We start from the raw sequence: 15,917 nt of genomic DNA, 5'->3' as shown, positions 1-15,917 counted from the left end.
GTGTCTCTTGCAAACAAATCACATCATTTTTAATTGTTTCAAGTAGTGAAATATTTTCCTTCTTTTCTGAGCTGAATTCAAGCCATTAACATTCCATGACAAGATTCTATTTGCCATTACTGGCCTCCTGAAGCTTTGAAGCAGACAACGAAGCTCCTCCTCCGGTATCTTCCGTCTAGCCCCTCCCACAGCTTCCATAATGGGATCCTGACTTTTACTTTGAGACTGTTGCTCTTCTTTACGCTTAAGGGCTCCTCTTGTCACCCTTTGCTCTTGTGGTTCCTCTAATACTGGCAGCAATAAAGGCTCTTGGGTCACCACGCCTTCTTGAGTCTCTTGAAGTTTTCTATCACTTCTATTTCGACTTTCAAAACTGTAGAAAGAAAATCCTTTGCCTTTAAAACCGTGTCAATTCTATATCTCCTTCCTTGATAGAATAGTGTCAGTCCAACTGGCACCTCCCATCTGAATTGAATCTGATGTTTTTTAAGTTCTTGTGTAAAAAGCAAATTGCTTCCTGTCTCTTAACATCTTTGAAGGAATCTCTTTCAACACCTTCAACTCCTGTTCTCCAATTTTTAAAGTTGTCTGATATGAAACTTGCAGAATTTGATTTCTCATAGTCCTTTTCACAAAATAAACCACAATGTCCCGAGGAAGCTTTCTCTGTCTTGCAATCCAAGAATTAACTCTATATATTTTATCAAATTGGTAAGCTACCTCTTGGGGTCCGCTTCAATAAATTCAGCCAATGCTTCTGATATAATTTTTCTTAAGTCTTCTCACGCTCTTCTTGCATACCACAATTCTAAGACCCCCTTCCATAAGTTTATATTGTAATATCACAACCTGATCTTCATTTTGATCCACTTTTTTCTGAACACCTTTCATTTCATCTTCTAAATACTTATTTGACTGAGAGATCTGTTGCATTTCCACTTCCAATCCTTCAATTTTTTACTCAGTCCTTGAACTGCCATAAGAATATCTTCTCTTATTTTTGCATTAAAATTCTCCATCATCTCTTTTGCCTATCTTCAGAAAGTTTTAATTGTTCTTTCAATATTTCCTCAAGACTTGGTTCAGATCCCCTTCTTCCAGAAGGCTTTAAAGGTTTAGCTGCCATTCTGTCTTCAAAAGAATCAGGAATTCAAACTTAATAACTCTCCTTCCCTCCTTTCAGTATAAAAAAAACTCCGTTTGTAACAATCCACAAGTAACGCTGCTTCATCGTACTAAAAAATTTTACTTTCACTTTTAGACGCCATTTTAAAAGTCAATTAATCAAAGACAAAGAAAGGTTTCAAATTTCAAAAAGGGAGTCGGTACTTGCCGTGCTGATTCTACATCAAAGTTCGAACGCTTGTGAAATTCCCGTCTGCTTGGAATATCAATCAATTTAATAAGTTCTCTAGAGCAGAAGCAACATTCCTCTCCTTTTCCCTGATAGAAACAGGGGCGTGCTGAAGTTGGAAGGAGTGGAATTCGGTGGGGTCATAAATCCAGGAAAATTCGCTCTTAAGAGCAAACCCCCTGTCAGACCTGCCACTCTTCCACAATTCTGATAATCTCTTTCACCCAGAGATTATGCTAAGCTCAGTGAACAGTGATTTATTTTCTGTTTCACTGACTTTTACAATCTTCTAACACGGAGTGCTCTGTTTGAGCACCCAGCAGGAGGGTGACGTCACTGGAGCCTCAAGGCTCATTAGCTTTTAACAGCTGTGAACTGAGCACTTTCTTCTCACTGATTGCAGCCCTTGTATGTTGAACTGTTCCACTAAAGTTCTCATACTCCATCACCAGAGAAAGGTGATGACCCCTCTTCTGTAGGTTTGGGACTACAGTAATTAGGGAATCCGTTCAGGTACGACCTAGCATTAAATAATGCTAGTTGTGCTGTCTAGGGGCACAATACGGTACCAAAGAAGGAAAATCACCATTTAGCCCTTAAGGGGCTTGCAGTCTGAAAGTACACACGAGAAAGAAAGACAAGTGGAAGGAACAGAACTTGTTGTGTCTGCACCCCCCGAGCCGGGCCTGCTGCCAGAAAGTGACTTAGACAGTGAGGGGGAAGGGCCGTCAGGACTTATCTCAGGAGCACCGGCTTGCCTGGCTGAGCTCCAGGAGCCAGAAACAGGCCAGGTGGAAGAGATAACGAGGCCTCCATCCCCTGACTCTTCCCCCCACCCAGGCCACGCCTGCAGACCCAGCTGACGGCAATCAGGCTTGGTTTCATGGGCAGGAGAGGAGGGAACAACAGAAGCAGGGGTGGGGCAGGCCTAGGAAGTGCTGAGTCATGGAGCCACACCCCACAGGATATAAAAGGCAGCAAGAGCTGCTGTGTCTCTTTGTAACAGGCAAATCCACTGATTACGAGCTGAAGTTTGTTTCTGAGTGACTCACCAGCATCGTGGAAGATAACGGAGGCTCTTGGCAGATGCTGGCTATTCTGCTGCCAGAGCCGATAGTGATGGCTAATTAAGCCATCATTCGGACAGAGGCGAGGGAGGACAGAACAGAAGTAATGGGGCATACAAGGAGTCCTCATTTAGGGACCACTTGCAACCTTTCTGAACTTGCAAAACAGGAATGCACACAAAGGCATAGAATTCTGGGCATCAGTGGGCACATTTAGAATGTGAATTGGGTTCTGGGGAAAATAACTGCTCTCTGGGCCATATGACCAGGTACAAAATACATATTTAGCAAAATGTCTATGGAGATTCTCAGTCATCCAGGTCACGTCTGTCAGAAAGGTGCTTTTTCAAAAGGCACCTGGATTTTCTGTTTTTCCTTGAAAACGTTTTGCTTCTCATCCAAAAAAGGTTCAGTTCTGACTGAATGATGGAAGATGGAAAGTTTGATATGCCTTGCAGTCATCTGCTCATTAGCGCTCTTTCTGGGAGTCATTGAGGCCACTTGGAGCGCCCCCCCTCAATGGAGAAGAAGGGATATGACATCACCGATCTGTTTACAACATAGTCCTTTCAGTAGTTCCAAGAAGTTCCATGTCCATTTCAGCGGTGGGATTCAAATTTTTTTTACTACCGGTTCTGTGGGTGTGGCTTGGTGGGCATGGCAGGGGAAGGATACTGTAAAATCTCCCTTCCCGCTCCAGGGGGAGGATACTGTAAAATCCTGATTTCCACCCCACCTTTTTTTTAATTTGCATTTATATCCCGCCCTTTTCTGAAGACTCAGGGCAGCTTACACTATGTTAAGCAATAGTCTTCATCCATTTGTATATTATATACAAAGTCAACTTTTATTGCCCCCAACAATCTGGGTCCTCATTTTACCTACCTTAGAAAAAATGGAAGGCTGAGTCAACCTTGGGCCTGGTGGGACTTGAACCTGCAGTAATTGCAAGCAGCTGTGTTAATAACAGACTGTCTTAGCAGTCTGAGCCACTTCAGGAGAAGGATACTGCAAAATCTCCATTCCCTCCTGATCAGCCGGGAGGCAGAGAATAGATGGGGGCGGGGCCAGCCAGAGGGGGTATTTGCCGATTCTCCGAACTACTCAAAATTTCCGCTACCTGTTCTCCAGAACTGGCCAGAACCTGCTGAATACCACCTCTGGTCCATTTGCATTAGTCAGGTGACCCCCCGAGGGCACAGATGAATCTCCAAGTGGCTGCAACAACTCTCAGAAAGAGTGATAACAACCAGATGACTGCAAGGAATACAAATCCTTCCATCCTCCGCCATTCAGCTAGAACTGAAGAAGCTTCTTGGATGAGAAGCAAAGTGCCTTCAAGGAAAAACAAAGTCCAGTTGCCATTTGAAAAAGCACCTTTGGGACTATCTGTTTAGCTGTTCAGTCTCTGCTACTCTCCTGCAGGATGATATGGTAGGTGGAAAAGACCTTACGAGAATTTGGAGAGAGGTGCTGCCTGCTAGGGAATGGTCAGGTAAGCCAGAGATGGGCCTCAACTGCATAATGGGTAGAGCAAGAAACTCAGTTGGCACCTTGCTTAGTTTCCTGGACTATAAATTTGTCTTTCTGGAGAATGGAACATAAACTCTATCCATCATCTTTATCAAGAAAGTATACAGCGGTCATTCAAATATAATTTGCCTTGCAACTTGCTAGCTCACTATTTTATTTATTTTATTTTTAAAGTTAAATATATTAAAAAGTTTAGTGGAGCAGGAAACCTGGCAGATACCAAGGGCACTTAGCTGCTCGTGAATGCCTGTGTTCAATCCCCCCATTCTCTCTCTCCCTCCCTCCCCCCTCCCTCTCTTCCTCTCTCCCTCTCTCTCTCTACTTAGCATTTCTAGTTCTTAAAAGCAATTCTGGAGGCGGATCAGCCATTGGAACAATAGTTTTCAGTCACGGCATCCAGCCAAGCTATAGTTGAGCCTCATTAACCATAGTTTGGCATGCAATCAGAAATAAGATGCTACAGTTGCTTAATAAAGTGTAGAGTGGCAATTCCCTAGGCTGGATTGGAATGGGATGGGAATGGGATTCAACACATATTTTGTGTTGAATTCTGCAGCTGTTTGGCTACCCTGCAAATATATTCCTCCAAGACTTGTGGGACTCGGCTCTGTATGAATGCTCTCTTTCTAAGATCAGCCTGCCTTTCTTCTAATGATAGTAATCCTCCGAGCACTTCATTAATTGAGAGGATTAATTGTCAAAAACTTCGATGTACTTTTGAAACTTTTCTGAACACAGGCTGCCGTAGAGGCGTTCCACTTTAATGAATACCAGAAGGCAGAAACGTAATTCAGTAATTCCCTGGATGTGCTTGTCCTTGATTTGCATAGAGTGCCTTTGCCCATCAAAAATTTACTTTACCTTTGTCTAGCATTATTTATAATACCTGCCGTGGTAATGAAAAATAGCTCTGAATCAGAGTCCAGAGTGGCTGTATTTAGCTAGCACTCAGAACCCAAACATTGTAGCATGGCACACCGTGAGAGCCTCAGTGTAGATGAGCAGGCTGAGCCAGAGGGCGGGGTTAAATATGTCATCAGTTTGGAGTCATTGTGCAGCCACAAGACACCCAAAATAACTCGGAAATATCTGAACAAACAACATTCAGACTAATTTGCATCTCTTAAAAAGGTATTTCAAGACCTGTGTCCTGACAGATGAGCACAGCTCAAAACGCACTGATGATGTCTCCTCGAATCGTGATGAAATGTTTGCAACTCAATTGCCGAGCTCGGAGCTCAAACCAACAACCTAACAAGAGACCCAAGTCTGCCCCCCCCACCATTGATAAGAGTGAATGGTGAATTCTATTGACCCTTATCTAGTGCCAATTTGACTTGACCATTTAGTAAACCAGATTTTTGTGTACATGTAGCTGAAAAAAACTCCTTAAATGCTTTGAAATCAATTCCTGTTCCTGGTTTCTTTAGCCTGATACCAATGTGTCTCTTTCTGTTCTATGAACCAAACTGATTGATTTAGTTTGGCAAACCACAGCAAAGGTATTTTACCAACACAGCAATTGAAAACTAGTGTATTTTTCAGTGTTTAAGATGCCCTTTTTCCCTCCCTAAAAGAGTGGTGCATCTTACGCACCCAATGTAGCCCTGCCCACCCGCCGGCCTTCACCCTTTGGCTTCTGCCTCCCAGCAATTTGCCTCCTTGCAGCAAACAGCAAACAGCCTGTTTCAGCTTCAGCACAGTCTGATTAGCACAAGCAGCTGATTGTCAGTTGGATCCACCTCCCAACCATCAGCTATTTCAGGCTGGCGGAAATGCCATTGGCTATTTGCCGCCTCTGTGCCATTTTGCTGTTTACTGCAAGAAGGCAAATTGTTGGGAGGTAGAGGCAGGTTTTTTTTTCTTGTGCTAATCAGGCTGTGCTGAAACTGAAACAGGCTGTTTGCTGCAAGGAGGCATAATTGCTGGGAGGCAGATTTTTTTTCTTGTTTTCCTCCCCCCAAAAGGTAGGTGCGTTTTATAATCCGGAGCGTCTTATACTCTGAAAAATACAGTAGTTTCTCTGGAGTCCTGATTGTCTGCCTTGACTAGGCTACCTGAAAAGTCAGGATTATAGGGTGCACATATCCCAAACTAAAATACATGATTCTTTGCACCTAAAAAGGTAGACATTGAAAGATCTCTAGCCACCTTCTATAGCCATGGAATTGAATTTTCCATTACATATTTAGGACGATATGTAAGGGGGGAAGGATTATAGTCTGGAGCTAAATGTGTGTTGGATGTATTATTAAAATCAATAATAATGCCGAGTGAATGATGAGCCCATTAAGACAAATCCAAGCTTCTTTTTAAGAATGGGGAAAACACTTAGCATGCCTTGAACGAACATGGAATTGAAATAACAGGCTGTTCCTTCTCCTGCATTCTCCATCCCAAATAAAGCTCACAGGGATGAACAGGAGAAAAACTACTCTGATGGCAATTTTGAGTCAGTTCTGTACTAAATTCTCTCTTTCTGTCCCAAAGGTGCTTTTTTTTCAAGAGGCAACTGGACTTTCTGGTTTTTCTGTGAAGACATTTTGCTTCTCATCCAAGAAGCTTCTTTAGCTCGTTCTTCTTCAGAGCTGAAGAAGCTTCTTGGGTGAGAAACGAAACGTCTTCACAGAAAAACCAGGAAGTCCAGTTGCCTCTTGAAAAAAGCATCTTTACTTTTGCACCAGGACCCCTATGACTGAGAATCTCCATAGACATTCATATTCTCCCTCTCCCTCCCTCTCTCTCTTTGTCTCCCTCTCCCTCCCCTCTCTCTTTCCCTCCCCTCTCCCTCTCTCCCTTTCTCTCCCACTCATCTCCATCTCTTCCTCTTCCTTTCCATCCCCCTTTCCTCTCCCTCCCTCCCTCTCCCCTCCTCCCTTTCTCTCCTCTCCGTCTCTTCTTCTTCCTTTCCATCCCCTTCTTCTCCCTCCTCTCCCCTCCTTCCTTTCTCTCCCTCTCCTCTCCTCTCTTCTTCTTCCCCATTCCTCTCCTCCCTCTCCCCTCCTCCCTTTCTCTCCCTCTCTTTCTCTTCCTTTCCATCCCCCCCCCCCCCCCCCCCCCTCCCTCCCCCTTCCTCCCTTTCCCTCCCTCTCTCCCTTTCTCTCCGTCCCCTCTCCCTCTCTCTCTCTCCCTCTCCCACTCCCTTTCCCTCCCCTCTTCCTCTCCCTCTCTCCTCTTCCTCCCTCCCTCCCCATCTCCCTCTCCCTCGCTCTCTCTTTCCCTCCCTCTCCCCCCCACTTCCAATGCATACAAGATTTCTACTGAATTCTAAAACCTTTCTGTGAATTCTCTTCCTAGGCATGGCACCCGCTGTGCTGGCGAAGTGGCAGCATCGGCAAACAATTCCAACTGCATTGTGGGTATCGCATACAATGCGAGAATTGGAGGTGAGAAAGAGGGTCCTTACGATATTTATTTATTATTTATTCCTTAAATTTATTTCCCGCCCATCTCGTTTCAAAGAGAATCTGCTGAGGTACGTTGGTTTTTTTTGTTTTTTGTTTTTTGCCAGCAGCGAAAAAAATGTCCGGTTTCAAGGATTCCCATTACTATACTATATATTTGTCTCACTATCAACCTCTTTGACCCTAAGTCTTGTCATTTGGGGCGGGGGTGAAATCCAGCAGGTTCTGACAGGTTCTGGAGAACCGGTAGTGGAAATTTTGAGTAGTTTGGAGAACCGGCAAATACCACCTCTGGCTGGCCCCAGGAGTGGGGTGGGAATGGAGATTTTGCAGTATCCTTCACCCAGGAGTGGGGAAGGAATGGACATTTTGCAGTATCCTTCCCCCAGGAGTGGGGAGGGAATGGGGATTTTGCAGTATCCTTCCCCCAGGAGTGGGGAGGGAATGGGGATTTTGCAGTATCCTTCCCCCAGGAGTGGGGAGGGAATGGGGATTTTGCAGTATCCTTCCCCAGGAGTGGGGTGGGAATGGAGATTTTGCAGTATCCTTCCCCCAGGAGTGGGGAAGGAATGGAGATTTTGCAGTATCCTTCACCCAGGAGTGGGGAGGGAATGGGGATTTTGTAGTATGCAAAATCACGCCCACCAAGCCACGCCCACCAAGCCATACCACGCCCACCAAGCCACGCCCACAGAACCGGTAGTAAAAAAAATTGGATTTCACCACTGATTTGGGGATTCCGCAAGCCAAATCTGGTTCAGCTAATGCCATTTTGGCTAACCTCTGCTATTTATCTTTCACAGTTTTTACTAAACCAGCTTGCAAATATAAATATAGGAATATCCAGTATTTTTTTTTCTTTCTATGCCTCCTCTCTCTTCCTCAATTTTATAACCCACTCGTCCCGTGATGGCGAACCTATGGCACGCGTGCCAGAGGTGGTATGCAGAGCCCTCTCTGCTGGCACGCATGCCGTCACCCCAGGTTGGATCTCTGCGGCATTTATTTTGTGAGCTTCTGTTTCCCTGCAAACGATGAAACAAAAGCTCACGAAAGAAAAAGATCTGACCTCTTGCCGTGCTGCCGGTATTGGGATGCCCCGCCTCCCGCCGGCCAGCTGGTCTTTGGGTCTCTGCTGTACATAGAACAGAATAGAATAGAATTCTTTATTGGCCAAGTGTGATTGGACACATAAGGAATTTGTCTTTGGTGCATAAGCTCTAAGTGTACATAAAAGAAAATATTCGTTCATCAAGGTACAACGCTTACAACACTTAATGATAGTCATAGGGAACAAATAAGCAATCAGGAAACAATATCAATATAAATCGTAAGGATACAAGCAACAAAGTTACAGTCATACAGTCATAAGTGGGAGGAGATGGGCGATGGGAACGATAAGAAGATTAATAGTAGTGCAGATTTAGTGAATAGTTTGACAGTGTTGAGGGAATTATTTGTTTAGCAGAGTGATGGCCTTTGGGAAGAAACTGTTCTTGTGTCTAGTTGTTCTGGTGTGCAGTGCTCTGTAGCATCGTTTTGAGGGTAGGAGTTGAAACAGTTTATGTCCAGGATGTGAGTGATCTGCAAATATTTTCACGGCCCTCTTCTTGATTCGTGCAGTATACAGGTCCTCAATGGAAGGCAGGTTGGAAGCAATTGTTTTTTCTGTAGTTTTAATTATCCTCTGAAGTCTGTGTCTGTCTTGTTGGGTTGCAGAACCAAACCGGACAGTTATAGAGGTGCAGAAGACAGACTCTATCATTCCTCTGTAGAACTGGATCAGCAGTTCCTTGGGCAGTTCGAGCTTTCTGAGTTGGCACACGTGCACGTTTGCGCATGTATGCATATGTGCATGTTCATGCATGTTTGCGCATGCCCACGCACATATTCGTGTGTTCGTGTGCGTGCACCTTTCAGTTTGGGCATGCACGCGTGTGCAGTTTGGGCACTCGGTGTCTAAAAGGTTCGCCATCACTGCACTAGACAATTCCTTCTGCTTCCTCCTATTTTATTTAAGGGGATAAAACTTCAGTGATGCTTACTTGGTGAGATAGCCTACAAGAGGTGAGTTGCCGGTTTAGAGAGGAAAAAAAATGTCCCTTTGTTTCAATAAACATGTCTTTTTAGTCCTCAGGAAGGAGCACTATTATCGCTGTTTTATACACCGAGTCAAATCCATGTTTAAACACACGGGTCAAATATCAAATATTTAGCTTGGCTGCCATTCACAAAATCTTACAAAATTCAGTCGATGTTGGATTCCCTCCAGGGAACAGAATGCTTGGGAAGTATTTCTTTATTGTACATAGGCTATCTTGGGCATCTGATGGGCTCTGAATGGGTGGAAGAAATGCTAAGGAATTATATCTAATCATAGTCCAAGGGCTTCACCTCCTTTTTCTTCATGGACCCTATGAAGAGAGGCCTTCTGCTGCCTTTTCTCATTTGTCGTCATCCTATCTGTTGGAGATTGTAGCATGTGAGGCGCTCTCTGAGCTTGGTGGTTTTCTTGCGGATGTTTCATTACCCAACTAGATAACATCATCAGTGTTAGAAGGGAATGGGGTGTGCAGGGAGGAGGAGGAGGAGGAGGAGGAGGAGGAGGAGGAGGAGGAGAACAACTATGGGGTCCTTGGTGGTTTTCTTGTGGATATTTCGTTACCTAACTAGATAACATCATCAGTGTTAGAAAGGAATGGGATGTGCAGGGAGGAGGAGGAGGAGGAACGACGACTATAGGGTCCTTGGTGCTCTCTGAGCTTGGTGGTTTTCTTGCAGATGTTTCATTACCCAACTAGATAACAACATCAGTGTTAGAAAGGAATGGGGTGTGCAGGGAGGAGGAGGGGGGAGGAGGGGAAGGGGGAGGAGGAGGAGGAGAATGATGACTAAGGGATCCTTGGTGCTCTCTGAGCTTGGTGGTTTTCTTGAAGATATTTCATTTCCCAACCAAAGTAACATCAGCCCTAGTAGCAAGAAAACAACCAAGCTCAACGAGCACCAATGACCCCTCCTTCCAACCCTGAGCTACAAATAGTCTCCTTTATTGGTACAGTAGCATGTTTACATTCTCTACATTCTTTTTCTCCGTCTAGATAATTCCACAAGTTGGTCTGGGATTTTCCTCCCGCTAAAGCAGCCCTGATGCTTGGCGCAAGTCACACATGAATTGACCCTGTGTTCTTGTTCTTGGAAGTGTCTGTTCTCTGTTTGGGACAGAGCAATAGGCTCCCCTGTGTCTCTGGAGATAGCCGAGGCTCCTCTGCCCCGTTGAATGGAAGATATTTGTGTCCTGCCATTCAGAAGTAGCTTGCTTTAGAAAGTTTTACAGCAACTAAAAATTATTTCAGAAGAGCTGTGGTGGCACAGTGGTTAGAATCAGTGGTGAAACGCTACCGGTTTGCCCCGGTTCGGACAAACCGGTAGTGATAAAAGCTACTGGTTTAGGCGAATTGGTAGTTTAAAAAAGCTACCAGTTCATCTGAACCGGTATTTTCAACAATCAGCTGTGCCACGCCATTTATATTCGCTAGAAAGCAGGAAATCTTTCTTGGTGATGGTGCAGAGTCCTAAAATCATAGAATGATAGTGTTGGTAGTTCTTCTAGTCCAATCCCCCTGCCCAAGGCAGGAATCCTAATGGCAGGGGATACAGGAAAAAACATGAGCACATGAGAACTGGAGACCCGAACACCAGATGGGGTGCAGGTGAGTTGGACGACAGCTTGTGTACCCCGAAAGATGTCTCTGCGTGCCACCTCGGGCACGCATGCCATAGGCTCACCATCACTGGTATAGATTTTCCTTTTTTGAACAGGGGGTTGGACTACTAGATGATCTCGAAGATCCCTTCCAACTCTTATTCTGTTAACAATAATGTTATTCACTTAACAACTGTGGCAAGAAAGATCATAAAATGGGGGCAAATCTCATTTAGCAACTGTCTTGCTTAGCAATGGAAATCTTCAGCTCAGTCATGGTCATAGGTCAAGAGCTGCCTGTCCTAAGCTCTCTGTTGTGGTTCGTAAACACCAGTGGCTTTTAAGTTAAGTCAAATACAAAGTAGCTTTTTTTCTTCCACTTGGAAGGAAATGGGGGAACGTATCCTTGTTTCCTTTGCTTTCAGGATGTGCCCAAGGGACACACACAGGGGTAGGATTGTAAAAATTCAATCAGTTTGCTGCCCGGTTGCTGGGTGGATGTGGCCATGGGGGCGTGGCCTACTCAGCCTCCTGCACCACAGTGTGGGGGGGCCGCTTCTCACCCTCCCCAGGCTCTGGAGGTTTTTCTTGAGCCTCCAGGAGGGTGAAAACAGCCTCCCCTGGGCACTGGAGGCCCTCCTGAGACTGGAAATGGGCTTGTTACTTGGGTACTTCTGGTAGGCCAGTTTTTCCCCCTCCTAGAGCCTCTGCGCATGCCCTGCACTTCCCTGGCAACTAAAATGGGTTGCATGGAGACTCCTGGGAGGAGGGGAGGGGGGGCTCAGCCAGTCCTTGGAACAATCAGTTCAGCAAAACCAGATTAAAATTAACATCCGGTTTTTCCGAACCGGCTAAATCCCACTTCTGGACACACATGCTGAGCCCCTTCCTCTTTTGGTGTCTTCTGCAAAGAGATCTGCCCTTTGAAGTGGCCATCCCCAGAAACAGGCAGGTTTTGTAGCTATGGCAAATGAGAATGTCCCCTTGGGTTCCTCTACGGATGCCCGCCTACCTTTATCCCGTGCCCAGCTCTAAGCTCCTTAAAGACTAACAGATTTATGGCGACATCAGCTGGTGCAGCCAATAGCTCCGTTTTGTCTGAACAAGGGCAACGTTTTAAAGTTTAATCTGTGCAAGCTGAGGCTGCCATAAATCTGGCATTGTTGAAGGGTCTCTGTTAGCCTGCCTAATCAGGGAATCCCTTGTGGAATTGCTGTCTTTGTAGGTGTCAAGAGTAACCAAACATTAAAGCTGGCCTTATCTTAACTGACAGAGATCACCCTTGATTGGTCCAGGTGTAGGGAGCCTGCTACTTCTATGGAGTCCTCACACTTATTGTTGTGACCCAGGCCCAAGTAGGTAGTAGTAGACGCAATCAATTCAAAAACAAACAGACTTTATTAGAACAGCTGAGAATTAACTCATTCTCAGCATAGTCCAAACTGAATCAAAGCAAATTCTTTATAACACAATTCTTCAGTCTTATCACCAACCTTGGTCTAATTAGGCAAACTACCAAAGGCTTTTCTTGGCAAAAGTTCAAAAGCAGAAGACACCAACAAGAAATACTGTAAATGCAGCAAGACAAGGAGCAATTCTATCAATTTTGTTTTCCGGCAAAGAGCCCAGAAGCCATTGCTGGTCTTTGCTTTAGCTGCTCTTGCCTTCTGGCAGCTCTTCTCATGCGTGCACTAGGAACAGGCTCCTCCTGTTCCTCTGCCTCACTACTGTCAGCCTCTGGAGGCTCCAGAGTCCGCATATCATTCCCAGATGGCCCTGACCCCACCTCTGTCTCCGACGCAGAGCCGTCATCCGGGCCTTCCCCAGCCTCCAGGACTGGCCCCTATTCTTCCTCACCTCATTGCTGTCCGACACCATTGCCAGCTCCGCAGGCTGCTGGCGGACCACAACACTTATGCCCAAAGAGATTCCTGCAAACCCAAATGTTGAGGTGTCGAGCCTGAATTTGATTTGGATGTTTATATCTTTGGGTATTCTAATATGAATTCAGTTTGACACAGTTTGGTGCTGAAGAAGAATAGAGCTCTCAGTCATAACATCACTGCGAGCCAATGAGTCAGGCACATTCCAACGGCTGGGTGACCGGAGGAGGAGGAGAAGAAGAGAAGTCGCCAAGCAACCAGTTCCCATCTTGGTTGGACAGTGTGACAGCTGGTTTGGGAAACTTAAGAATCTGAAACATATCTGGGGGTGAAAAGCCCGGGAACTTGAGTACTGGCTTTTTACCAGTTAGTGCTAATAAGGTGTTATCTAAATAAATTTGTACTTTTAGATAAAGGAATGCCTCGGAGTTCAATTTGTGATGGATATGTTACTTTGAACCTGGCATGAGGATTGGGTTCTGCTTGGTGGCGAGCCCTGTCCATTGGGCTCCTAAAACTTCAATCTTGGGGTGTTTTTTTTTTTTAACTTTCTGCCCTTTCATTGCCTTCCTGTTTGTGTTGTGTTCCGTTCTTCCTTTTTGCCAGGAGTAGAGTACATTCACCGTTCAGTAAACACAGAGAGGATACTAATCCATCGTTCCTGGTTTTCCCCATCTCTTGAAAGCTGCGAGCCATCAGAACTTTTTATGGCTTACATTGTGGGAAATGGCTGATTTATCCCTTCTCTTTTCCGTTTTCTTTTTTAAAACCTTAACTTCTCCCTGATCGTCTATCGATTCTCCCACACACACCTGTCAGTTTGGCTGAAAGGTTTGACCGGAATTGTAAGGACTGCTCTTAGCTGCTGGGGTGTTCAGATAATGGCGAGTATGTCTGCGAAGGAGGGGTTTTAAAAAAGTCAGGATATGGGTCACCTACAGATAATCCTCGACTTTTGACCACACTTGGGAGCAGAATTTACGTTGCTAAGCAAGGCAGTTCGGTGAGAGGCCTCCAGTATTGTGGTCTTTTTTTTTTTTTTGCTGTGGTTGTTAAGTGAATCATTACAGTTGCTAAGTTAATGTGTTTGCTAAATGAATCCAGCTTCCCCCATTAGTTTTGGTGGAAGGTTGATATGGTGATGAGGTGACCGCGAGATTCTGCAACCATCATAAATACATGCTGGTTGCCAAGCTCGGGAATTTTAATCACCTGGGATGTTGCAACAGTCGTATAGCAATAGCCCTTAGACTTATATACCACTTCACAGTCCTTTACAACCCTTTCTAAGCGGTTTACATGGTCACCATATTGTCCCGAACTATCTTGGTCCTCATTTTACCCACCTCGGAAGGATGGAAGGCTGAGTCAACCTTGAGCCGGTGAGAATTGAACTGCTGGCAGGCTGCAGAATTAGCCCGCAGTACTGCATTCTAACCACTGCGCCCCACCATGGCTCATGTATGTACAAAGACCAGTTGTAAGTCACTTTTTTTCACTGCTGATGTAACTTTGAACTGTTGCTCAATGAGTTGTTGTAAGTTAAATACTACCTGTAATTGGGGGTTCCCCTTCCCCCATACATTTGCCCCCAGAGAACATGTTTCTCCCCTTCAAAAAAGCTGGCTCACAGTGCCCTAACCCAGTGGTGGGATTCAAATTTTTTTGCTACCGGTTCTGTGGGCGTGGCATGTGGGCTTGGGCGTGGCATGGCTTGGTGGGTGTGGCAGGGGAAGGATATTGTAAAATCCCCATACCCACCCCACTCCAGGGGAAGGTTACTGCAAAATCCCCATTCCCTCCTGATCAGCTGGGACGTGGGAGGCAGAGAATAGATAGGGGCGGGACCAATCGGAGGTGGTACTTACTGGTTCTCTGAACTACTCAAAATTTCCACTCCTGCTTCTCCAGGACTGGTCAGAACCTGCTGAAACCCACCTCTGCCCTAACCCCAAACAGGGGTTCTTGCTTATGGTTTAGCATTTTGTGTGATTTGTAAACTATGATTTATGATTTAGGGTACTGGTCTCCAAGCTGAGGCCCCAGGAGATTATATGCAGTGCATATAATCCTATGAATGTATTTATTTAATATAATACACTTACGGTGGTGATGAGTGCACCATGAAAAACTAGATTGGGTTGAAATAGTCCTGGGGAAAATTTATCTATGTGGGCGCTGAGAATTGACAACGACTTCATAGCACATAATCCATCAATCACTTGCATGAGATAGATACACTGCCTTGTTACTGTGCTTTTCAACCCAACCCAATTAGGATGTCAACAATGGTTCAATAAACCTAGATTTAGTGTGCAATGTAAACATGACCTTTAGATATTGGAGGGCTGTTTTAGAGAAAGTGAAATAAAGAAGATGGGGTGTTCTGAATTTAATCCACCCCGTGGAAATGAAAGGAGAAGGAAGAAGTTAATTCTTCTCCTTGTCAGACTCTCCCGTTTAACTTCTAGTCAGGGGAAAAAAGTTCATTCAAAGAATAAGAGTCTAGGAGCTCTAATTAACCATATTTATTAGAAGCAAAGTTAGGGATCCAGCACAAGAATTACAGTAAGTACTCTGTTTTCAAAGGAAGCTTAATTTAAAAGAGATTTTTTGCCTTTTCTGCTGGTAATCAATATAAATTTAATAAAGTTCTCTTTATTATATCTAATTAATATACCTATGCATATCCTTTACATATATATATATATGTTTTCTGAGGTTTTCACGGGTGTTTGTATATAGGTCTTTGGTTGTTCGGGTTTTCTCCCGTGTAAAATTGGAAGTGTCTTGGCGACGTTTCGACGAAGTCTCATTCGTCATCTTCAGGCTTCAGCTTCGTGCTTCTGGGAGCAATATATATATATATTTCATGATATGTTTTTTTTACTATGACAATGTTTATGTATACTGTTGTGACAAAATTAAATTAAAAAAATTGATTAATATAAAATATAAATTAATATAAATATC

At 44.6% G+C, this 15,917-nt stretch overlaps 1 protein-coding gene across 1 annotated transcript in view; it reads left to right on the top strand.

Moving 5' to 3' along the window:
- The window catches only part of PCSK6 (proprotein convertase subtilisin/kexin type 6), a 157,090-nt gene that overhangs the window by 65,634 nt on the left and 75,539 nt on the right, over nucleotides 1–15,917 (top strand). The window contains exon 6 of the mRNA XM_058156640.1: nucleotides 7,252–7,340. Coding sequence (XP_058012623.1) covers nucleotides 7,252–7,340 — 89 coding nt within the window. The remainder of the gene's footprint in view (nucleotides 1–7,251; nucleotides 7,341–15,917) is intronic.

This window comes from Ahaetulla prasina, chromosome 13, assembly GCF_028640845.1.
Source record: "Ahaetulla prasina isolate Xishuangbanna chromosome 13, ASM2864084v1, whole genome shotgun sequence".
Classification (NCBI taxonomy): domain Eukaryota; kingdom Metazoa; phylum Chordata; class Lepidosauria; order Squamata; family Colubridae; genus Ahaetulla; species Ahaetulla prasina.
This window is presented reverse-complemented; position numbering and strand designations above follow the sequence as displayed.